Source organism: Triturus cristatus, chromosome 7 (genome assembly GCF_964204655.1).
Source record: "Triturus cristatus chromosome 7, aTriCri1.1, whole genome shotgun sequence".
Classification (NCBI taxonomy): domain Eukaryota; kingdom Metazoa; phylum Chordata; class Amphibia; order Caudata; family Salamandridae; genus Triturus; species Triturus cristatus.
The window spans coordinates 445,091,429-445,107,548 of record NC_140590.1 but is presented as its reverse complement, the minus strand read 5'-3'; the positions used below and the strand labels follow the sequence as shown (position 1 = coordinate 445,107,548).

General features: G+C 43.5%; 1 protein-coding gene across 1 annotated transcript in view; it reads right to left on the bottom strand.

Moving 5' to 3' along the window:
* DNAH9 (dynein axonemal heavy chain 9) overlaps positions 1-16,120 on the bottom strand; it is a 1,479,259-nt gene that overhangs the window by 1,075,649 nt on the left and 387,490 nt on the right. The window contains exons 20-21 of the mRNA XM_085616775.1: positions 9,190-10,060; positions 4,328-4,458 (exon numbers count right to left, since the gene is read on the bottom strand). Coding sequence (XP_085472901.1) covers positions 4,328-4,458; positions 9,190-10,060 — 1,002 coding nt within the window. The remainder of the gene's footprint in view (positions 1-4,327; positions 4,459-9,189; positions 10,061-16,120) is intronic.

The window sequence follows — 16,120 nt, the reverse complement described above, 5'->3', positions numbered from 1 at the left end:
GGGTGGCCCCTGCTAGCTGAGGAGCCCTCCTGCCAAGGTGCCTTCGACCTCTACTTCGTGCTGGGCAAGTAAGCATAGCCTTATTCATCTACAAGAGTCCGATTTTTAGAGCACTGTAATGAACTGCATGGATTCGTAAGAGTGGCAAGTAGAAAAAAAGGTGCAAATAAAGCCAATATACGTGTTTCAGGCTGCTAGTCGGGAGGGAGAGTATGGATTCCTACTTCTCCCACTGAACATGTCCTGAGGAGTGTGAGAGGGAAAAAGAGCCTATTCTCCCACTGAGAGTTCAGCATTTACAAGCCTGTACATTTAACATAAAACGTTGGCCAGCACCTGGAATTTGTTTGTGCTTTTGTGAGGTGTTTTTTGCTACTGCTTTTCAGGAGACATTCTTCTGTAACACACATTACAGGTGTCAAATTGTGGCTTCTAGAAGCAGTTACTTAGAGAAGGCTATGAACAGACCTAGGCGTCCAGCTCTTGACTGCTGCCACATCTGCACCTTCCTTTATCAATCCAGTCACACGCAGGCACTTATCCATACCAATTTAGCCATCCATGTATGCTCCCACTCTAAGGCATCCATTGACGCTTCGTTACAGACACTGGTGCATTAGTACATTCACCAGTGTTTGTCCGTGCACAGTCTGTGGCCCCATTATGTTGTGGCCATACTTTCCTCAATGCACCAGACTTTCACTGGAACAAAAATGGCATAATGTTATGGGACTTGAAATTTGGCTTTCCCTGATCCCAGCATAGCTATGACAATGCAACCTATCCCCAGGTTTCTCTGTTTCATGGAGCTGGGGAAGCATTGATTTTCTCTGCCCTCAAAATGGGGAGATAACGGCAAACATCCATCTTTTCACACATTCATCTTTTCATCCATGCACACATTCTTTCATCTTTCCAGCTATGCACTCGCTCACACACATGCATTTGCACCCTCTCCTTTCAGCCCGCCAAACCCTTAGTAGCCCAATAGTCCCATTCCCCCAATGCAAGGACATAGGCGTTTGCATTGATCTTCTATTTTTAGATCTTGCCTACAGACGCCTTTTAACTGTCTGTGCGTAAAAGACATTCTGTGAACCATATTAAAAACTTCCAGTGGACTTTGTGCCAGCCCATTGCTAATCCTTGGTTGCCTGTCTAATCGTTTGTTTGCTTGCTTCTTACTTGATGTCTTTTCTTCCTTTTGTGTTTGTCATTCCCCTGGAAAATAGCTTTTTTACAATCCCTTTGACTGGATGACATCTATCCTTCCACTGCTCACATTCATATAACTACTTTTTTACGTCTCAGCCTACCAAACCGCGTAGCTGTCTGGTTTGCTAAAGACATTGGGGACCTTCGGAAAGTTGACCCAGGAATGCATTCCGCCCGTTGCTTACCATTTGCTGTGTGATTTGTAACTCACATTTTTGATCTGCTGGCTTTGTTTTAGGCTGCCGGGTTCGTCCCTTCCATTGCCAAAATCTTGTATACTGTGTTTTTCCACAAACTCGCTTTCTGTAGACAAGCTTTTAAATCTTGTTCTTATCTTGTCACATTTGCTGTGCAATCAGAGACAGAGGTCAAATGTTAGGCTGTGTTTTCCAGGGAGCTTGGTGTTTATTTTTCTTTCCCTGATTTACGTGTGAGTAACCTGTGCGTCCCAGTATCCCAGGGCTCTCATGAAAAGTGTAAGCAAAGTATGTGTGCAGGGCTTTGAGTGGGATGAAAAAACTGGGGAGGGGTCTCTCGTAGGGGCAGCCGATGTAATTATGAGTGTGGCTTAAATCTGTGAAGCTAAAAATCTGTACTTAGCATAGTGTGCTGCCCCACTAGTATTGTGCTTCTTATGTCATTGCCTCTAGGTATATAATACGAGTGACATTAAACCTACAACCAGCCAGGACTATAGGCTTTGTCAATGGTTGTAAGTTGCATAAGAACAAATCAGAACAAACTGCAGAATTTTCATTATTATATACAATAAAAACATAGGTGGTTCAGAGATGTATTACAGGTGGGCGCTTGGAGGGCCTGTTTCAGTTGGGTGTATGTGCTTGGCTTGGGGGTCATTTTGCAAGCAGACCAGTTTGAGGATTGGGCACATTTTTGATTTGATTCTAATGTTTTCTTCACACTTGTGCTTCAAAATGCTATATTTGGATCCCCCTTTTTTCAACAATTTGCAGTAAATATGTGGTGTAAAACACACAATTTGAATCCATTTTTTTCAAAATGTTCTTGCGGGGGGAGAACCTCCCCGCACCCTCCTTTTGTAGTTCAAGCTCGCAAGCTTCGCTCGCTTGCTTATTACATTGGGGTACAACATTTTCCGACTCACCACTTTCAAAAATCCACCAGCTGCCACTGCTGAAACCCCTGAACTTTAGACTACTTCTGGAATCCAGAGGAACCTTTGCCAAGGGGAAGAGCTGGAGAAACTGGAGGAGGAGTACTGCCCCTTTGCTGTGTGCAGTCTGGGGATGGCCTGCAGTAGCTCTTTCTGCCATGAAAGGACAAGGACTTTGCTGTGTGTCGTGTCCCCATGCTGAGGAAGATCTCCAAGGGCTTGAGTAGAGCTTGCCTCCTGTTTTGAAGTCCCAGGGGCACAGAGACTTCACGCCCATCTCCCCTGAACTTCATTGCTGGGCGTTCTGAGCTGCCAAGAGGAGCCTGTGACTGTGTTGGGCCTCTGGAGGTTGTTCCTGCTGTTGGGAGCCGGAAAAGCAATGCAACTACAGGAAAATTGTGCATTGCTCTTCTTGCGGCTGTTTTTCTGACACGGCACAGCTGTGCGAGAAGAATATCCAAGCATCGCCACGCCACTGCCGAAACCGCTGTTGCCGCTGCAAGAACCGTCGCATGGAGGGATCGCGGCTGAAGAAACTGACGCAGTGCCACTCGAGGGCGCCACTTCGATCGCCAACGCATTCCGGATTTCCACACATCGTACCTGTGTGGCAAGTTTTCCAGATGGATCACCCGCGGACCAGAACCGTCTCGGAATCGACGCATAGCTTCCCCCAACAGACCGGATTCGACACATCACTGCGTGCAGCAGAACTGTCGCATCGCCAACCCATGGTCTCAGGAACTGACGCATCTCTTTGTTTCTCGATGCTTCCGATCTCTGCGGTTGTTTGGTCTTGTGAATTTTGTCGCAACTACAGGTACTTTGAGAGAAATCACGTATCCATAGTTTTCTATGGGCCAAGTTGTTTGAAACCTTTTTAAAGTCATATTCTTATTACATGTATGTTGGATTTTTGTCGTTTTGGTCTTGTTGAGTTTAGATAAAGATACTTTATTTTTCTAAACTGGTGTGGTTTCTATTTGTGGTGTTATCACTATATTACTATGTGTTTTGAGTACAAATATTTTACACATTGCCTTTGGGATAAGTCTGTCTGCTCTTGCCAAGTTACCCAGGGAGTGAGCAGGGTTTATCTAAAGTGTGTATCCCCCTTACCCTGACTAGAAGCAAGCGTCCCTATCTGAATAAAGGTACCTACCTCTGCCAACTAGAGACCCCCATTTCTAACAAGGGCAGACAACAGTTGTACTGTCAAGCCACACCTTAAACGCCATGTAGATTAGTGTAGATTTGGGTTCACATACACAAAACTACACTTGGAAGTTTAAAGTTAATGACTGCCTCCGTCCCATCTGCGTTGCACCAGAAAAAACACAGTAATTATCTATTTATCTAAGGCACTTTAATAGCAATACATTGTCATGTGTGTGCCCCTGAAGGTTGAAGCCCAGGCAGCTGCATAAGTAAACAAAATCAGCATAGCTGCTTGGAGGGTAAGCCCTTTTTTGTGGATGCTCACAACGTTTGCCTAATCAAAACATGTACTCCTCTGAGATCTATGCGCAAGGTCTGTCTCGATGTCCTATTGTTTTAACTGTTTTGAAAACAATAAAAAAATTCTTTAAAAAAAAAAAAAACATGTACTCCTGGCTGCCAGAATGAGGGACAATAAGTGGTTGGAGCCAAAGCCCTTCTACTGGAAGTGCTTCTTAATGCCATTTTTTAGACTGATCACATTTCTGGCGACTACCTAAAAAGTGGCACATAAGAGGGAGAATTAGGATTCATAAAGTCAATTTCATGGATGGAAAAGAAGAAAAGTAATTCTGTAACTGTAGGTTAACCACCTCTGTACAATGAATCAGTAGTAAAGTGTGGATAGTGATGGATACAGAGAAAAAAAGTAGTGGCTATCAAAGAATAATAAAAGATGAGTCAATGGGATTTATTAACCATAGTGTTTACAAATATGCATATATCACACCATACATGGCAACAAGATGAAAATCTCACCTGTTCTGGATGTCTTCAAGTTTATCAAAGAGGCCAGGTTTGTTTGTGGCTTCAACTACATTAGGAGTTTTATTTGCATCATAAGCAAGTTCTTTAAAATCAGTATCAATGCCTTCAAACCTTTTTGAATCCTTAAAAATACAAATAAATAAATAGCTTCAGTAATCACGAATCTTTTGCTCCCCCAAAAATTGTTTATACTGTAAAGGTGTCTGCTAACTTTAAACCTTATTAAAACATATTTGGGGTCAGATTCAGCAGCTTTTATAATAATGTGGCACAGCAACGACAAACATCATTATTTAGCTTATTTTCTAGGAGTGCATATAATCTTTAATTTCTCTGATGATATAAGATTTGAGGAAGGCTGCACCACTGTATCAGGCTTCAGTTTAGTACAGTCGAACATTAGTTGCCCCTGGTGCCTGGGTCCCATAACAATAGCTGCCCTAATTCATCTACAGCAGCAGCCAAATGGCACTGGTGAGAATCACTACTCATTTTATAATGCCCCTAATAAAGAGAATTCCAAACATCCCACACTGTCTACCGCTACAGTGGAATTAAAATTGGCAACAAAATGTTAAAAGACAGGTATTTTTTGTTGGTCAGAAATGTTCAAAACAATCACAGCTGCCTCCTTGTAACCGCAAAGAATTTACTCATATCTCGGAAATACTGTGAATATATCTCATCCTGTACAAATAAGTGAAGGGAATGTATTTTTTCTCAGAAATGTGATTCTATAACACCAACAACCTATGATAACATACGTTATAACAATTTGATAACATACAATGGTAATGGCATAGCAAATCCATAGCCACTCCCTCAATACAAAATTACAATGAAGTTTCAGTACCTGTGGTTAAATCCTACTTTAAACTATTCTGTCTCATAGTTTACAGATTCCCCCTGCACACAGTTTCCCCAGTTTTGTTGTTATTTCACTGCTAGGTTGTGCACCTCTGCTGTGGTCTCAGGGCTGTTGAACAGGCCCAAGGCAATGTGCGCTCTTTGTACACGCTCCGTGTAGTCCCTGACAATGAGAGATGAACAGTATTGTTAACTAGTGTATTATAAATTGTAAAGGTCCTGTCCTATCTATTCATGGGATTGGAAAATATGACTTTAATATTCACAGTCTAGACACATGCACTCTCAACAAATCACTGAAATTGAATGGCAAAGATTAAGTTAAAAGTTACAGTGTAAAGGCAGACTTATCCAGAAATCATCAGGAGTTTCAACACCTGATTTAGATTTAAAAAAAAAATAATATTAGAAAGGTAGACCTTTTTCTGGGGCACAGATGAATTCCTCAGAAAATTTACATTTCCTGCGCCACGTTGAACCCAAGTCGCGTATGCCAATGGACAGGCTGTGAGATATGTTAATATTAGACCTCAAATGCCTCCAATGAGAAAGAGCACAATGAGAGGGTACAGCAGTGATTATTACGCCCCTGTCAGGAACTGGGTCATGGATCTTGTGTCCAGCTTCTTTTGGAGAGGGCAGCACACTCCGCCTTACTGGCTCCAGTGCTCTGTATTAGTTCCTGCCAGGCAATTTCACAGGGACATGAGGATTGTATATTTTCTCTTTGAGGGTGGGTCTTGGTTTCTAAGGGAGAAGTGAGGGGAGGGTACAAACATTAGAGACAGAAATTCCTTGATGAAGGATCCCTAAGCTTCGTTTATTTTTCCCAGAAGACCTCTGCCTTTATTCAAGCATGAAAGTAAATCAATAGACGTCAGTGACATATTATCCCTGAAAATGATGTGGTAGAGCATGTGCAACAAAGTGTAGGATGGAGTGGAATGTGCCTGCTAAGGGCACATTAGGATTCTATTTTCAAAGAGAAGAATAACAGAAGGAGGATACTCCTTGCACATGTCAAAGGAACACCTGCGAACCTCTCCCAACCTCCTACTTGAAAAGCCTGCTCCAGGATTATCAAAGAAAATAGGACCCCTAATGCTGGACTATCGCAACCTTCAATACCATTAGCTGTAGTCAGAAATTAAGGGCCTATATTGGTGATCAGCTTAAAATCATACCCATGCTTCCATCAGAAGCAAGACAATTAGTAGCCTCAAGTTTCAATATGTCAAGACTGCGCTATTACAATGGATTATGTCTAGATCTGAAACAAAAGGTACATGCACATCTGCAAAGCATTTTCTTCCTTACTTCTTTGGCTTGAAAAGTTACAGTTATCTACAAATTACAGGATGATGAGAGCCTATCCTCTTCGGGGGAGTGTGTTTTCTTGTATATGGGCACTAACCAAGGTTTTGCTGATGGTCCATCGATTCTCAAAATCCAGAATTTTGGGCGATGATTGTGCTGTACAAGCTTCCTTCTGATTGTGGAACTCTAAACCTATAGAACTGCAAAGGGACACCAACTTGTCATTTCTCAAGCTCTTAGAGAGCAGGGGTCTCATTTATGAAGTTTTTCCGTAGGGCAGAGTAGCAGGTCTTACAGCTGCGCTGCCCTAAGGCAAAAGAAAAGGCCAGGAATGCACTGTATCTATCAGATACGGCGCATTCCTATCCTTTTCCCCTGCACCGGTGCACGGTGGGCTGTCGTGCGCCAACGCAGGCACCTTTGCACCATGGCGTTGCAGGGATGATTATTTTTGTGCAGGAAGGGAAACCTTCCTGCACAAAAAGAATCACAAGAGTCTTTCCCTCTTTCTATGTATGCTGCAGAATGCAGCACACATAGAAAAAGGAAAAACGTGGAGAAATAAAGATATTTTCTCCATGTTGTGCCTCCCTTACGTCTACCCTGGGGAGGCGTACTTTTTAGCACTGCCTCAGAAGTACGATTTCTCGTACATCTGTGGCAGTGTCAAAAAGCCAAGGATGTTGCTGGGAACGCCCCCAGCAACACCCATTGCACGACCCTTTGATGCAGAAAACTGCGTTGAAGGGAACGATATTTACGAGGCAGCATTAAGGCAAAAAAAGTGACTTAGAGCGGCCTCGTAAATATGGAGCAGGCTCCTGCGCCACGGAACGTCACCAAAAGTGACGTTCCGGCAGTGCAGGTTTTTAAGACAGTAATTGTATGCGTATCTCTGGTGGGATGCTCGTGCAACTTCGCACCCAAAATCCTTGGTTGATGAGAGTCTGCTTCATAAAAAGAAAAGAAAACATTAAAAGAAACAGTTGCAAGTACCAGTAGTAATGCTGCTTCTGAAAATATGAATGCCCAAGAGGGGGAGTGAGGCTGTAATTCTCTACTTTATACTTCTCTCAAAAGCTACTGTAGGAAAGCATGAGCTCAAAAAGGGGGACAACATGGTAGAACTTTCTTATTTTGGGATGAAGATCCACTTGCTGAAACACAAATCAACTCAATTAGCTCTAGCTATGAAATGTATAAGTGAGTAAAATGATACGATCATCTATGAACCTCCAAATGTGATTTTAAAAACAGTCGACACAAATAAATCTTTGTATTTTTAAAAGAAACTTTAGGGTTGCCCATTAATGATTCCAAGTTTCTTCAAAACCAAAGGAGGGACACTTAGAGAAAAGTGCTTTGCTGTGCATACAAATGCTTCTATTTCTTTAAACGATATGTGATAGCATGCTTGATTATTCAGTTCTGCAAGATCCGTTTCAAACAGTGGATTGAAAAAATATCTATATAATGATGATGATGAAGAGGGATTTGTAGAGCGCACAGATACCCCAAAGAGTGTCGTGGCACTAAATGGAAGGCTCCCTATCACCCATTCACCCTGTTGAAAGAGCCAGACTTTTAGTTTTTTCCTGAAAAAGGATAGCTCGGAAATTGTATTTGGAGCAGACATCAATAATTCAGAGCTTATCTTGTGAGATCTATGTTTCTGTTGGACCTACAGCAACCATAGCCAATTTTACAAAACTCATAAGAAGCCAAATGTAAAAAATCGTGGAGGAACACTGCAGTCTCTCTATGTGGAGGTTTCAAACAAAACTAGGCCCATCACGTTATTTCTCCATATGCTTCACAGGTGTCACCCTCCGCCAGCACCATAAAATTCTCTGATACAACTGCTGAGGCTCTCCTGTCACTACCACCCCCAATTGTAAAGGCAGCAAGTTCAAAGCCCTTACTAACGACAGGTTAGTATCAACTGTAACCTTACAGTACTTAGAGAAGTGGTTTACGGTGGATGTGTGCTGTCTGAAGGGGGACTTCATGAATTATTTGCAAGCAGGAACTTGTCCTTTTCAAGGACTGCAGCTGTACTTCTATGAGGGTTTTCTATTTAAAGGTTTACCTATGAACCACAAACTGAAGCCGGTTGTTTAGAAAAACTTCTGTCCCCGTGCACACCAAGACCATTACAATGCACAGCACATTGTATGCCTGACGGAAGGACAGACACACCACACTATGGAACAGTGTGCATAGGAAGACTGAACTGCATTTCACATGTACTATACAACCCTACGATGATCACACTATATATGTTGAGCACTGCAGCATGGCTTACATTTCCACTTTTGGAGAGCATGAAAATGGAAAGATAAATGATTTTTCACCAAGAACTAAGAAAATCTTTGCAGATCTACTGCAGCGATGCTGCAAAGTGCCAGCCATTAATACCTGACCTGCTAAAAAATCAGTCATCAGCTTTTGGTTACGGGGGAGAAGGGACAGCAAGAGTCATATTTTTGAAACTTTCGTTAAATATCCACTAATTAGGTGTATAGATATAATCTGAGTAGAACACTTATAAAGTGAATGACTGGGACACTTACCCATGGCACCTTCCAGAATTTAAAAGATTATTTCGTTTCCTAAACAACAAAAGACTCGTGTGTTAAATATTGCATGCAGTAAAGTTTGATTCATACCTCAGGAAGTTGTGATCGAATATCATCAGAGCCAATGAAAATGCTTTCCAGATGTGACCAGGTACGCTGGACTTCGAACCAAATGGAAATGACAGAGTCTGCTGTAGACAGTTTCTTCTGCCAGTCTGAGACTTCTTCCAAGAAAAAGGCAATGTACTTTGAGGTCATCAGGTTCTGCAACTGGACTTGGTTATCTTCCAAAGTTTCAATTAGCTCCTCATCAGACTTCAGCAAAGGCACACTGGTGCGTGGGTGTGGTTCATACTGAAATACCATACCGCTCCAAGTAGCATCGAGCTCCTTCAACACCTTTTCCATGCCCATTTCTTTAACCGCTTTATCAACAATGCCGCGGACCTCATCTTCAAAATTGTGCAGGTTGAGTTTCAAAAGATCTGCAAGAGTTGTGTCTTCGTCCATTGTGAATCTGACACCCGTTGCTTGCATGAGTTGACTCCAGTGCCTTTCCCTGATGGCGGGATTCTGAAGCTCTGCCACAGCTCTCAGAGATGTAAGTATGTTTTTCACCTGGTTATCAAGTCCAGTGAAAGCATCCCAAGCCCTCATCTCCTTGTCTAAATTCCGGATGTCTTTAGCAAATCTTTTGCTCTCAAGGTCCATGTTGTCAACATTTATTTCTCTCCATCGTGTTGTTTGCCAGTCTTCAATGCTGGATTTCACCAGGGTGATCATGTCCCAAAGTTCCTTTAGCAGACAAACCTCCTTCCGGCATTGTTTGATCTGTTTGTAATCCGGGACATTGACTTCAAACAAGGCAGCAGATTCAAAAACTGAAGCCATTGTGGTTTCCATTTTTTTGATCTCCACATGTTTTTCATCTATCATCTCATAAGGATTAGTATTGTCATATCTGGAAGGAAAATATATTTTGGATTTAGTAAAACAATCAAATCAATTCATCCTTTCATACATTTGAATATGATGATTCCATGAAATGCCAGTGTAGCACAATTTGAGAAGGTCAAAAAGACCTTTAATGTGCCGAATTATCTCATCAATTATCATGTGCAATGCTGTCTTCGAATGTTAACAAGTCATAATCTGCTGTTAGTGATGCACTTTGGAGGGCATGATAGGAATAACGATTTATCTGTCATATGCAAATGTAGTTTGAATAATTAACTAGAAGGGAGGAATATTCATAGGCTTTTCAGGTCACTTGGCTTTGTTCCGGAAGCCATTTGCAAACTAAACTTGTATTAGCAGACTGCTTGATTTACAAATGCAGATTCATGTTATAAATTCACACAAGAAGAATTTACACTCACAATTTGATTTGCCCACAAGTATAATAGCACCTCACGCAGGAGTAGAAAGCCTAACTGGGCAGGGAGTCCGCATGTGTGGATGGGGACACCTGCAAAAGTAATTGTGGGTTTTCACATACTTTTAATGAGGTTTCTCATTCTAAATACGCTTATATACACTTCTAAATTACTCCTGCTAAGGAGAGGTATATATGTATATATTTTAGGTGGGAGAGTGTAGGGGGCACCCACAACAGGTAAGGGTATAGGCAAGGTATTTTTCCCAGACAAAGAACTAAGGGGCATATTATCAAGGGCCGGCGATAAATATCGCAAAGCGCGCTTAGCACTTGCATATTTATCGCCGGCTATCTCTGGAATTTATCGCCCGGTTAGCGCCTTATCAACAATGCGCATTGCCGAGGCGATAAACATTCCAGAGATAGTTGGGATATCGCCGTTTTCCATGGTGGAAATCGATGATATCCTAGATGATAGGGCCTGTGGTCTTAGCCACACAATCCACCCCCCGTGTTAGTCAGGAATTTAACAGACGTTAAATTCCTGCGTTAAGGCATACTTAACGCGATTTTATATATCGCTAACCCTCCTTGGTAATATCGCGAAGCTGCCTTCGCGATATTATCCCATGTTGTTTTCACAGCCATGCCTCCTTTGCATCTCATTATCGATGCGAGGCGAGGTGTGTGAAAAAGGGGCAATACGTCAAGGAATCACACGCTAGCGTGCCCTTGATGATAATGCGATAATTTCATCGCCGCTTTTCGCCCAAAAACGGGCTCTAAAGCGGCGATAATATTATCGCCGCCCCTTGATGATATACCCCTTAACCTTCAAGGATGCAGCAATGAAATGATAGAGAGGGTACAATTATAACCTAAATTGCTCCAATGGAATTAAACCTTTTATCCCAGAAAAAATATGAATCAAGTAACCCTATCTCTTAATACCGGAACTGTATATTGCCTCTCACACAGCTGTCTACCATGCAGCTGACAGGCTGGCCATAGGTGCAAGAAAGTACATATTTCATCCATTCTGGACTCTCTTAGGTGGATCTGCATACAGTAGAGGAACGTTTTTAAACGACCTCCCATCTCACAAGCAGTCATGTTATTTGGAAACCCCTACTACGTTGCCAAGAAATTGACCATCTCTGATAGGCAACGCCTCCTTCAGACAAGGTACAAACATCTCATCCAACTTCTCCTCCAAACACTGGGCTAAATTTGGAACTCCATTATAAGGCTTTCAAAAAACGAGCTGAAAATGCTTCTAATGTATTGACACCTTCAACCATGAAAGCCATTTTGCCACCTCTAGTAGATGTCGGAACATTCTAAAAATGTATGCAATTCTCCCTGCAAAGTATATTTAATGCATATGTATTTATGTTACATTTTATTTTTCACTGTATTGTATAACTCTATAGTATATAACATTCTATTATACACTTTTATTTAACCCTATTTCTATCTAAAGTCCCCTGCCAGTATTTGAGTCTTATATGCACTATTAAAATCTGCTAATAAATAAATGTGTACATAAAAATTGCATAACCACTCAAAAGCATCTCTGATCGAGACTATTATAATTACATATTATTGGCATACACACAGTCATACAGGTTGTGCTTACAAAAAATCTCAAAGTAAATGTTCGAAATTGTGTTGCTGGTTGAGTGGGTTGTGGGCCCGGGTCTAGCAGCAACCACACTCCTAGTCAGGGAAAGGCCCAAGCAACCCCAAATTAACCTGTTCTCAATACACTAGTGGCTTGTCAAAGAGCAGTCAGGCTTAACTTAGAGGTAATGTGTAAAGTATTTGTGCAATACTTCAAACAGTAAAGAAACCACACAAAAGATCCCACACCAGGTTAAAGAAATAGAGCCAAATTTAATGGAAAAAAACCCAAGACCAAAATGACAAAACTACAATAAGTAGAACCGGAGTTATGAATTTTTAAAGAATAATTTGCACCATAGCACCTAAAAGTATAAAGCTCCAACCACGGCTATCAGGTCACGCTGGACCAGGACAAAGTCAAAAGTTCAAGCAGACCACGATGGAGCGTAGGTCGGATACAGTCTCAGATTAGTCCCGCTGAAGGTTTACCTTCCCAAGTTGTGTGCCAAGAATCCCATTGAAGTCGGAGAGGGTCGCGAGGAGCAGGTAGAGCGTCGCAGGCGGTGGTCAGGTGGCAAGAAGAGCAGGCTGGGCATCATGGACAGGCAGATTGGAGCTCCATATTCGCAGTCCCCTGTCGATGCTGCTGTGCCAAGAGACCGGTTAGCGGTGGATTGTGCTGATTTTCGGTGCAAGCGGATCGGTTCCTGTGTGGAAGGGTCTGTTGGTGATCCTGAAGAACCCCGAAACTTAAATAAAGAGCCCTCTGAGCCACACCAAGGCTCCAGGACCTGGGGAGCACCACGTGGGGGTCAGGAGCTCGTTGAAGACTGGTCCAGGAGCTGTTGGGGAGCCTTTTATGTCCCTGAGGCTTAGAACAGGAGGCCAGCAGACTAGCCCTTTCAGTCACTGGGGTCCTGGGTTCAAGATGAAGTTCTAGGCCCAGTTCTCCTTCCACAGGCAAGAGGGAAGCAGGAAACAGGCCAGCTCAGCAGGGCAGCAGTCCCTTTAGAACAGCAGTCCATCAGAGTGACAGTCTTAGTAGCAACACAGCTGTCCTTCTTCCAGGCAGAGTATCCACAGGTCCAGAAGAGTAATGAAGTGGTGGTGTCTGGGTGGGCTGGTTGAAAGCCGTGGAAAACAAGATGGTGATCATGTAGGATCACTGCGATCGAGCTTCCACTCCACCATCCTTCACCCTCTAAATTACCCGCAAGTTGGCTTACCTGCATGCAACATGTTGGCAGCGTGCCGGATGAACAGGCAACTCTCAGGGCTGCCGAAATCAGCTGGACCGGGAGTACGTTACCGGCGGTGTTTTCAGGCGGAGCGCACAGGGAGTGCTCGGTGCTGCTCTGTGGAGGAGAAATCTCGGTGTGCTCACTGCGCTGGCCGAGAGCCTTGTCCAGTCTTGCCACTGCGCCCTGGAGGAGTGGGCGGTACTTGCTTCAGGAAAGTTTGGATTCACTCTGAGGGCTCGAGGAGCAGCATCTGTCTCTCTCCTGGAGAAAGTGATCGCAGAGCCCTGTATGATGCCTCCCAATGATGAAGCGAGCCAGGGAGTTTACCTCACCGGCTACAGCACAGCTGCTGGGATCAAGACAGGAGTCTTCCCAAGTTAAGATTGAGGACAATGCAGGTAAGCCAAATGAGTCCCGTACTGCTAAAAACCAGCTGGATAGCATAGGGACAGGGAAGAGGAGGAATTTAACAGTCCGCACACAAACTGGGGCCAGAAAACCGGTGGTGACTAAGACAGTTAAAGAGGGGGTCATGGCCCCCAGTAAAGTTAATTCAGCCCATCGTCTCGCATCACCCCAGTCAGCTATTACATACTTTTTCAAGACTAAGGATAGGGAGGCAGTCAAATCTCCCAGGAAGCTCTTAAAGAGCCAGATTCTGAAAAATTCAAACAAAGTCTTCCTGACGATTGGTCTGAGCTGACCCTGATGCATCTGGAAAATAGCAAGGTGGTAACTGAAGTGGCAGATAATGGAGGCTCTTTGCTCTGTGTATACGGGGGTTCTTCATCAGGCGAGACAGGCATCCAGTGTGAAATAGTCGGTATCCCCAGAGAGATGATCCAGGGGTCCCTAGAAAAAGAACACAGGGCCTCATGTGACTCTCAGTCTAACTCTCAGCCTGTTTTTCTTAGTGGGGCTATCTGGGGCTCAATCTGTGGTATAGAACCCGATGGGTCAGCTGTCGCTGATCTTACATCTGACGGGGCAGGTAAGTTCTTTTCACTTACTGAGGACTCCCACTCGGGGGCCTCTAATTCTGGCTGCAGGGAAATAGGGGATAGCTCATCAACCTCAGGCTCGAGTACACTTGAAGCACCCGAGACAACCCTTCAGGGCCAAAAGCAATGGAGGAGTTCTAGAGGATCCAGGGGCTACAAAGATTTACGGGAGAACAAGGAGAGACGTATCACCGGTAGTGGGCTGAAGTGGGAATAGTCCCATATGAGGATACTGAGATTGACAGAGGTGGTGCCCGGTCAGGCAGAAACTCCTCTTTGTGGTCAGCAGGCTGAAGGGGTAGTAAATACAAATCCCGCTTTGGCTTTGATTTTAGAGTCGATTAAGCAACACCGCGCAGAGACCAGGGTGGATGGAAAAAGAGCTAGGCAGGCAACAAGAAAACTGGAAGGCGCAGTACGGAAAGTAGGGAAGGCTTGTGTGCAGATTGGCGAGCGGCTTAACAGCATGGAAGCGAGAACAACTGCCTTAGAGCCTGAGCTGGATGCTGTGAGAGAGCTGACTAAATCCCAAGATGCACAGCTAATCGTTGCCATGTGGAAAGTGAAAGATTTGGAGAAAAGCCGAATAAGGAACAACCTCCGTTTCCTTGAGATTGAGGAAGGCTTAGAAAGGTTTGACATTCGATCTGTTATCTTGGACCTTCTTAAGGAAGCCTTTCCCGAATTTACGGTGTGAGCACGGCAACGTGAAGTTCAGAGGGTGCACCGGTTTCCATTTATCCGTCATAAAAATACGCAGCCCAGTAGAGATCAAAAGCAGCCGAGGGCTATCTTAGTTTTGTTTGGTAATTTCATGCTGCGGCAGGCTATATTTGAGAAAGCTCACCAGGAGGGGAGAGGGCAATATAAAGAGTCCTCTTTTTTGTACGACCTAATTTCTGCCATATAACAGTGGAGTGCAGATGGTGTTTACAGCAGGTTATCAAGCCTTATCAAGATGCTGGATTCAAAGCTTTTTTGCTTGCACCAGCAAGGCTGAAAACAATAGTCAGAGGGTCTGTAAAGTTTTTAACTTCTGAAATACAAGCCAGAAATTATCTAGACCAGGCTTTGGCTGAAAAAAGAAATGTATATATTTTCTGGGTGTTTCAGTTTAAGAAGCTGTGCGCTATGCTTTAAAGGTGAGTTTCTTTTTAGCGAGCCATACCTCATGTTCTCTCTTTCTTTGATATAATAAGGGTGGGTATTTATCTAGCTGGTTTCTCTCACTTTTTCTAGGTAGGCACTATTTTTCACATAGGGATGAGGGGATGTGAGGGGGGTCTAGGGGTGGGAGCTCATGATGTTTCTTGCCATTTCTATCACACAGACATGGTAGGTCTGGCTGCTTTCATTGGTAGGGGGTTGGTGGGATGTGAGGGGTGTAAGGGGGGTGGGAGGGGCTGGGTACTCGTTGAAAAGTTGGTACGTAATTTGCAGCAAAATATTATTTACTTGTCTGATTTTTTGGCAGCATTAAAGGATAGAAGAGGGTGTGAATACAAGAATGGATGGGGGAACTTGTTTTGGCAGTTCATAGCCTCTATTAACTGTGGCAGGGTATTCTGGATGGCTAGGATAATGCACCGGATCAATGGCTAAGCTTTGTATTGCCACTATTAACATCTGTGGGCTAAACGACAGTGCTAAAAGGAGAAAGGTTCAAGAAGATCTAAAAATCCTAAAAGCAGATGTGTATTGCCTTGAGGAAACCCATATAGCACAGAGTGATAGCAACATGCTGAATTCTCTGGGGTGGAAGGTAGTTTGTCACA